This window comes from Charadrius vociferus, unplaced genomic scaffold (genome assembly GCF_000708025.1).
Source record: "Charadrius vociferus isolate BGI_N301 unplaced genomic scaffold, ASM70802v2 scaffold1116, whole genome shotgun sequence".
Taxonomy (NCBI): Eukaryota; Metazoa; Chordata; class Aves; order Charadriiformes; family Charadriidae; genus Charadrius; species Charadrius vociferus.
In genome coordinates this window covers 40,103-48,946 of record NW_009648801.1, presented here as the reverse complement: position 1 = coordinate 48,946, position 8,844 = coordinate 40,103, and the positions used below count along the sequence as shown (strand labels likewise).

The 8,844-nt window shown below is 55.0% G+C and overlaps 1 protein-coding gene across 1 annotated transcript in view; it reads left to right on the top strand.

The window, feature by feature from the left end:
- The first annotated feature begins 5,871 nt into the window (after nucleotides 1–5,871).
- The window catches only part of BAIAP2 (BAI1-associated protein 2), a 37,094-nt gene continuing 34,121 nt past the window's right edge, over nucleotides 5,872–8,844 (top strand). Inside the window, exons 1-2 of the mRNA XM_009886825.1 lie at nucleotides 5,872–5,941; nucleotides 7,909–7,995. Coding sequence (XP_009885127.1) covers nucleotides 5,872–5,941; nucleotides 7,909–7,995 — 157 coding nt within the window. The remainder of the gene's footprint in view (nucleotides 5,942–7,908; nucleotides 7,996–8,844) is intronic.

Here is an 8,844-nt window from a genome sequence, read left to right as displayed (position 1 = left end):
GCTCCCGGGGATGGAGGCAACCTCTGTCTTTGCCTTTAGTGCTGTGGTGTGTTGAGTCTGCTCCTGGCTACGGTTTCACTGCTCGTGTTGCAGGCACGGTGGAGGCCAGTGCACATCAGGCATCTCCGCCGAGCTCGTCGGGCTGAAGCCTTCGGCCGAGTCGATCCCCCGTGTGCGATCCCTGCAGGAAGGGGCTGCGTCACCCTCCCGGCACGGCAGCGGCGATCCCAACCCCGGGGGGCTGGGCACGGGTCTGCCATGCAGGGTGGCTGCTGGTGGGTACCGACGAGGGGTTCCCCAGCGGGGCTGGGGGGGCTCTGCGCACCGTGTGGGTCTCCATTCCACTTCCCTTCAAGCGCAGACCCCAGTTACAAAGATGTTCAGAGCTCTTGCCCTGAAAATTGACTCCCTTCATCCTCTGACACGATGGCCAGTAGAAACTATGTGCCTTTAGATTGCAACGTTGGGTTTTTCCCCCCAATTCCCTTGCTCCTCGGCTCTTTCTCCAGTAAAGACTGCCCTGAGCTCTGGTCATGCTGTCTGTCTTCAGGGCAGGACCTCGGGGGGACAGTGGCTCAGCCGTTCCCGCTGGCTCGGAGTGAGTTTTGGGAGCACGGGGCAAGGTGGGATGTGGGAGGGATGCAGCACAGCCTCTGTCAGCAGCTCGGTGCGTGAAACGCGTCTGCTGTGTTGTGTGTTATGGTACAACCGAGGTACCGGGGACTTGGGCTGGATGGGGATGTTCCCAGCGGCAGAGTTGCGAGGTGGGGGTGTTGTAAGTAACTGCAATCAGCCCCGCTAACGAGTCCGGCGAGGCTCCCCTCCACACAGAAACTTGGCTCTTAAAACTGCTGGGCTGTCTTCCAGCAGCGCGAGGCAGGACGCGCGGAGATGGAGGCAGCGCTGGGGTTGGTTTGGGCATTAAATATTAACACAGAAATAATGAAGGTGTTCTTGGAGCAGTGCTGACCCATTTAGAGACCAAACTTCCTTATCGCTGCGCCGCCTTTGCAGCGTGACTGTGCTGCACTGGAGAGTCCCATAGTGCTTTCCCCCTCCGAGGGCACTTGTCACAGTCACATAAGGTCCTGCTGTCACCTGTGGGTCACCCAGGAACACCGTGTGTGCCAGGCTGAGCCCGGACCACCCATGCCGCTGTGCAGCGTCAGCCTTGCAAAGCGCCATCACACCTTACTGCTGTGTTTGGGCAACAAAGAATAGTACTAAGAACACACTAAAGTTGGCTTTTTAGCTCAAAGTCCATCCCTTGTGTTGGCTGCGGTGTCTGGGACGTGCCCAGCGAGCGCTGCCCAGGCTGTCCCTGCGGGGGGTGGCTGGGAGAGGAGCCAGAGTGGCATTGGTGGTGATGCTCATCCCTCGGACAAGCCCGGGACCCTTCTCGCCGCGATTGTCCATCCCTTTGTTGCGTTGCTGTGGGGAGGAGTGACTGGAGGTGAAGTCCAGCTGTAATTACGGCTCTGTAATCGGGGCAGCGTGTTCGTTGCTGATCGCCTGTCGCAGCTCTGCGGGATGAGGTCCCGTCGCAGCTCTGCGGCCGCGCACCGCAGCTGGTGCAGTGCCCGGGGACCCAGCAGACTGCGGCCGCTGGCGATCCTGTGCCCCAGCGGAGCGAAGGAGTGCCTGCTTTTTATTTCACTCCGTATTCGGTTTTAGGAGTTCCCTGGGAGGCGGCAGGGATGGACCTGGGCAGAACTGCCCAGTGTCTTTTTAACTTCTTTTTTTAAGAAGCCCTTAAGGAGGTGTCGCGCAGGTCTTTCCTATGGAGGAGAAACCTGACACAACCTGAACCAGCTCCATTTCCAGCTGCTTCTTGGGGAGGACTTAAACTTTGACTTACGGGCTGACTCTTACGGCATCGCAGCAGCGATAGCTCCTTGCTGTGGCGTGGGGTGCGCTCCGAGGGGACGGACGGGAACCTTGTTTTCTGTTGCCTCTTCACCCCCTTAATTCGGCAGGACTGTGTCCTGGAGACCTCGTGCTTTGCATTAGTTTCATTTTTGGCAGCTGAATAAAGCCGTGCCAATCCCGGAGAGCTGAGTGGTATTACCCAGGGAATTTAGCGCAGTGGAACAAAGCAAAGCCCTTTCAACCTTTAGCTGCCAGGTTTTTTTTTGTCTGTGTTTTTCTAAACTCTCTGCCCAGGCGGCGCGTGGAAGGCCAACAACTTGTGGGTGGTGCTGATGGAGCAAAATTTGAGGGAGGGTGAGATTTTGCTGAACTCTGGCTTTGCCGTAGCGTCCGGCAAAGGTGGCCACCCTCCCCCCCCCTCACCGGCTGAAGGAGAGCCGTGCCGAAGCCCTGCCGGCACCTCTGCCCGCTCCGGCCACGCATCCACCGGTGATGCGACCTGCATCTCACGGGAGCAGCTGCAGCACTTTGCGGGCTGACTTGGGTGTGCGAAGTGATTGCTTGTTGAGCCTATTCCGTGACATAGATATATCCAGTATAAATATGCTTGTTTTCTCCTTGGCAGCTGGTGGCTTTGCAGCTTCTCACCTGGGGGGTGATGATAAGGTGTGTTAGTTCTGGAGTCACCTTCCCTTCCCACCCTGGGAGTGAGAAGGAGATTGAAAACCTCTATTTTTATCTCTGTAGTGAAGAGCCCTTCTCAACATCCTCATCCTGCCGGGCTGTTTTTGTTGGAGTCTCCAGACAATGTCTTCAAAACACTCACTTTCCAAACTTCCTCCTAAGGTTTCGTCAATTTTATTTGGCCAGCAGAGAGGTGCCTCCCCCCTTCTCTGGCTCCTCAGTGGGACTCGTTCTGTGCGGCTTTTTTCTCCTTATTTATTGCTTTAAAATGGCAGTTGTCAGTGCGTGGGGAGCGGGATCCTGCCCCCAGCGGTGCTGGCAGCTGCCGGGGCCGAGCCGTGCTTCGGTTCCCTCCAGTTTGGGGAAGATGCGCTGAATTTTGGAAGGGGGTTTTCGTGAATCTGTTCTACCGCACCCATCCCCACAAGACCCCACACATGGAGAGAGCAGCTCACTGCCTTAAACCTTTGGGCACGACGCTGCTCGCCATCGCTGCCACCACGCTCACGCGCTGTGCCGTGCTGCGCCGTGGGATGGCCGGTGCTCACCGAGGGTCGCCGGTGCTCCTGCCCTGCGGATGATGATGATTTGTCTGCGGATCCTATTCTGTCACTTATTTGCTAAGTTTTGTGCTTTGGGAAGATATGTTTACATAGGCACTGCTGCAAAAATCATTTTATTTATATAGACATGTATACATACATATACATAAACACTTACTGCACTTAACCTAGCAAACTGTTTAAAAAATCACTTCCCCACAGAAATTCTGCCAATATTTCTTCTGCATAAGTGTTACTCCGCCTCAAGACTGCTCAGGCTGAGCTGGAGCGTGGTGGCGGCTGGGCGCCCCGCCCGGCGGGGGGGACTTTCCCCTGCCCCCGCCACGGGCAGCGATCCCACACCGCCAGCCGCCTCGCGGGGTAACGCGGGTGGATTTTTGACCAAAGTTAAATGTGATGTGGGAAGGATGGAGCAATCCTCCGCAGTGTTAATTAACTCCTTGCAGTTGTCTCCAACAATTAGGCAAAACAACTCACTTTGTGGCTCATTGCTACAGGTTAATTTTCTCCTTTCAAGCCGAGTGTGTTCACTAAACTGCTCTGCGCTGCCCCAAAGCAGCTCCCCCGCCCGCCGTGGTGCTGCGGAGCTTGACCCGCAGCCTTAATTAGCAGTGAAGTTTCTCGTTAGCCTCGTGCTCGCCTGTCAGATCTCCGCAATCACCCCCGGCCCTTTGCAGGGCCGCGCGAGGTGCTGCGGGATGGAGCCGAAAACACAGAGCGCTGCTGGGGGCAGTGGAGAGGTGGTGGTGGTGGCGGCTTCTCGGGCATCGCCGCTCGGGTTGGGTTGGTGCTCCGGCCACATCCCACCACGCTCCAGCCGGGAGCGGGGCTGCCGCCGTGTGCTCCATGGAGGGTGGCAAGGATTCCTTTGCCGAGGAATAGCAGCAGCTGGGTGACGGCCCTGAGCTGCGCGTTGGCCGCTGGCCCCGAGATGGCATCTTGCGCCGGTTCCCGTGCACGGAAAGGAGAAAATGGCTGTTTTGGTGTGGGGGAGGAGCCGGCTGAGCCTCGCATGCCCGCTCAGGAAAATCAACCCGTGGCGCTCCCCGAAGGGCAGGCAGCAGGAACTTGGGATAAAAATGCCTCAGGCGGAAAATGAGCTTTATAGTGTTTGGCCAGCTTCAGATGAGGTGACAGATGCTTAATCAGCTTATTCGCCATAAGTGTCTGTCTGTCGTCTTCCCTCCCCTTCCCGGGGTGGGACGCTGCCAGCAGCACGGCACGGGGGGCGCAGAGCCCTCGATTCCCAGGGGGGAGCACCGGTGCATCCCTGCTCGGGGCGTGCAGGGACATTTTGGGCATTAAACTTCATTTTCCGGCGGTACCCTTGGTGAGGGGCTGTCCCCGAGGTGGGGCCTGGGACCAGCTCCGGGGCTGCTCCGCTTGGTGCGGAGGTCGGATTCGCAGGGAGAGAATGGAGATTTTGTTGTCTCTTCCACGGCTCGGCTGGGAATCGGTGTCTGGTTTGAGAGATGCTATCGGTGCCGGGGATTGAATGGCTCTGGCAGGGAGGGTCAGGAGCTGCGGTGCCAAACGTACAAAGAAGCCGTTCTTCTTTGTGATCCGATTATTCCTCCCCCCCACACACACACCACCCCGTGTTTAAATAAGGACCTTAAAGCGAGGGAGGAAAAGCCGTCAGACGGCACTTCTGGTGTTCACCGACACCCCGGGGTATGCATCTGTAGGCAGGTGGAAAGTGACACCGGGTGCTTTGAGACCGAGGTGGAATTCCTTGCACGTCCTTCCCCAGCTCGGTGGGGACGGTGGTGCCTGTGTTCTGTCCCCAGCTCCTTGGTGGTTATTTTGAATACCGCTCTTCAGCCCTTTCTGCTTTTTTTTGATAGCCCAAGCTGGTGCTGCCCTCCGAGGCCACCCCAGGAGCGGGACATCACCAGCCATCATCTCCCAGAACTCAGGTCAACGGTGTGGTTGGTCTGAGGGCTGTTGTCTGCTGTCTCAAACAGCCCCTTATGGTTATTATTATGGTTATATTTACTATATCTGATAGTTTTCTGGTTTGGGGCATTCACTTATCTCTTGCGGTGAAGCACCTGCACGAGGCATCTCGCACTGGGGCACTGCAGACCCACCTTGTTAGTGACCCGCTACCTCGTGGCGTTCAAAACCCAAGCTTGGTCTTCCTCGATAAAGCTGTGGGGTGAAGGGAGGATACCTGGGGCATCTTCCCGCTCCCTGGCATGTCTGCTCTCGCCTGGTGTCAGGGCAGTGCCGGAGCTGGCATGGGGAAGAGCCCTCTGGAGTGGTTCTCCATGGTGGGGGTTGAAGGTGGCTCCAACGCTCTCGCAGAGGGCTGGAGGAGGCATGGCTTGAAGTGGCAGCATGGGTTGTTGCCTTCAGCTGACGTCCTGGCTGTGTTCGACAGCTCTTATTGTCATGTTTGGTTTGGTGTTGGGCTACTTCTGCGCTGGCTCCATCCCGTACTTCTGACTTACCCGAAATGAGAGGAATATTTGCCCCTCCAGGCCAATAGGGCCATTGCTTTTGTGCATTATTTGCAAGACGTGGGTATACTTGGGGCTTCTTGGTGTAAAACCAGCGTCCTCTTGCAGGCGTCGGGAAGCTGGGGTTGAGTACCTGTGAGAGGTGTGGGAGGACTTTTTTTCTCTGTTGTTGTATTTATGAGCGTGGAGTCCAGCGCAACTGCCCCGGGGGAGTGTGGAGCAGCTCTTGTCCAGCTCCTGATCCTCTCTGCTAACCCCTGGCGATGTTCTTCTCTTTCCTCTAGACAATCATGGAGCAGTTCAACCCCAGCCTCAGGAATTTCATTTCTATGGGGAAGACCTATGAAAAAGCCTTAGCAAGTAAGTGAAAAGTGCATTGGTGATGTGATTATTGCTGCAATGCGGGGGGCTGCAAGGCTGGTGAGGGTCCGGCTGGACAGCGTGGCCTCCGAGGGGAGGGAAGCTGGAAAACCAGCCTGGGGTGCTCCTTTTATCCTGGGAAAGTGAGGGGAGGAAACTGGGGAGATGGTTCTTGGACCTCAATGCGAAGCTTTGCAGAAATGCAGAGTGTTAGAAGTGTTGGGTGGTGACTGGATAACAAATACCTCTCCAATCAGTTGATCTTTAAACGTTACTTTAAAATGTTTAGAATTTTGATTTTAAGTTACGTTTAAAGGTGTGTTACCGAAATGTTCAGTTTGCCCAGAAGAATGCGTTGGAGGGGAAGGAAGAAACCTAAAAATATTGGTGGCAGCTCTCAACTGGGAGTAGAGGGTCCTATTGGGAGCCATTGGGGAGGTGTAGATTTAAACGATGAAAAGTAAAATACGAACTGATGAAAACCAAAAATGGACTATTTTGACATAAAACGACTTTACATACTGCCCGGACCCTCCTCGGCTCGCTTTTAAGGAGATTTAAGGCAGGTTCCCCTCCACCCCAGAGGCAGCTGCTTTCTGTCGGGGAGGGCTCTGCTCCCTTCAGAGCTGCACATCTCTCTCGGCTTTCATTTTTTTAATTGGCTCAGTGAAAATGCCTGGAAGGGCAGAGGCTGTCATAATCTTAAGACAGTGGAGGGAAAAAAAAAAAAAAATATTGTGGTGTCTGATGTTGTTAAGCGACGGCGTTTGAAACCCAACCTTTGGGGAGGATCTGTGCCTTCTTGCTCTGCGCCTGGGGCGGATTTTATTTCCCACAAGTCAGGTGAGGTTCCTGAGTGTTTCGGTGAAGGATGTCTAAGGTGCAGACCTCCTGCCCTTCCCAGGTACAGGCGCTCCCCTGCACGCTGCTTTCTTCCCAGTTCTCGGTGCTGTTTTTAACCAGGTTTTAATGGATCAACTGGCCGTGACATGGGAAGCGCCTGTCCGTCCTGGTCCGCTGCGCGGGGGCTGCGGACTCTGCTCCCCCAGGGACGGGGCACTTAGCACGCCCCCGCGAGCAGCCGCCTTTCCCAGCTATGCCCAACGATGCTAACGGAGCAGGGGTTCGCGGTTTCGTGTGCAGCGGGGCACGGGCAGCAGGGGAGGGACAGAGGCAGGGTCTGACGGGGGAGAAGAGGTTGCCCTTGAGACTGTGGGATTTTTTTATTTGTTCTTCTCAAATGTTATACTGATAATGCAGCTTTTAATTACGCAGGCGGTGGAGTCCGTCCATAATGCGCTGTTTTATCATGGCTTAAGTTGGGCACACTGTAAGCGCAGCGTTTTGTGGATAACCAGTACGATCGCTTGATTTCTATTTTTCTCACATCCGTGCTGCGAATATGCTTTGAAGCCCGAGATCTTCCTGTAATTTTTAAAATTGTCTTTGGTCATCCTTTACTTTGGATCGCTGAGCTTGTGGGGGCATCTGAAGGAAGTCTCTTAATGACTAAATCATGCTGGAAGAGGCTTCAGCACATAATTTGACGGTGTTGAGCTAAAGCCGTACAACATGTTCTCGTGATTAGAGGAAACCCCCTGCTTATCTGATTAAAGTGGAGTGTGTAGCTGGAATGTCAACAAACAAGACTGAACTATAATGAAAGTCTGTGATATTCAATTATTCCACAGTGATTTTTCTGAGCAGCATTAATGGCGGATGGTTACACTGGAATGAAAACCACCGAGGTCCTGCATGTACCTTTATTTTTTCTCTCCTAAATAGCCCTGTAATCTTGCTGCTCGAGCTTTCTTCGCTCATTTTTCTTCTGTTTGTTGCCTAGTCCCTCCCGGTCGGGTTAAGCCCTTTGAAGTAATGTCTATTTTAGTGTCTAGCATCTATTCAGTGCCATAGAAGTTATCACAGCCTTTAAAGAGTATATAACCTGCATGTTTTGATGCTTTTAGGTATGACATACGCAGCAAAAGGATACTTTGATGCTCTGGTTAAGATGGGAGAGTTGGCCAGCGAAAGCCAAGGATCGAAAGAATTGGGTAAGTCACCAGTTTGCTGCTAAATAGCGTCGCAGTCCGGAGCAGGCTGCGAGCGCCGCAGTGAAACCGCATTTTTGCTGTCGATGGGGACAAAGCTTAACGCGGAGCTGATCCTGCCTCATATGAATGGTAAAAGTGTTTGCTGTTAATGTAGCTTAAAGGCAAAAAAAGCCTGCTATTCTTAGTGTCGGGAGTTGGGAGCACTGTCAGCTCGTGGTGTTTGCGGAGAGCGGCTTTGCGGGTGTTTTTGTCTTGCTCTGCGACGGAGAGCAAAGCAGCAGGTTCCACTGTGGGAGCGGAGGCAGCGCTGCCCACCTTCGTCCTCTGGTGAGGGGGATGAGGCAGGGGAGAGGGACTGGGCAGGCCAGCGGTGCCAGAGCGGCGTTTTCTTCCACTGGAAGCCGCCCGGTGCCCGGGCTGTGCGTGGTGGGGCTGCGGCCGTACCCCGGTGAGCGCGGCAGGGCCATGCGAGGGCTGCCGCAGGCTGCATGTGCAGTGTCCCAGTGCGACGCAGCGGGCAGCCCGTGTTGGCTCAGAGTTGCGGCAGGCGTCGTGGCTGTGATGCTCAGTGCCTCCTTTCCCCTTCTTACACTTATTCCTCTGGTAAGTCATTTGGGAGCTGCCTTTCCAGGCTTCCCATCGCTCGGATGTGGCTCCTGTGTTCCCCCTCGCTGCTGTCTCCCTGTGCAGAAGGGGTTCGAGGTAGTTCTCCTCCCGCCTCCCCCCTCCCGGGGATGCTGTAGCCTCTCGTTAAGGCTCTCATGAGGCTGAGATGGGTTTTGGTCTCGTTGCCTTTGCAATCCCAGGTGTGCAACTCCTCCCGCGGGTCTGGCTCGCCCAACCCCCGTG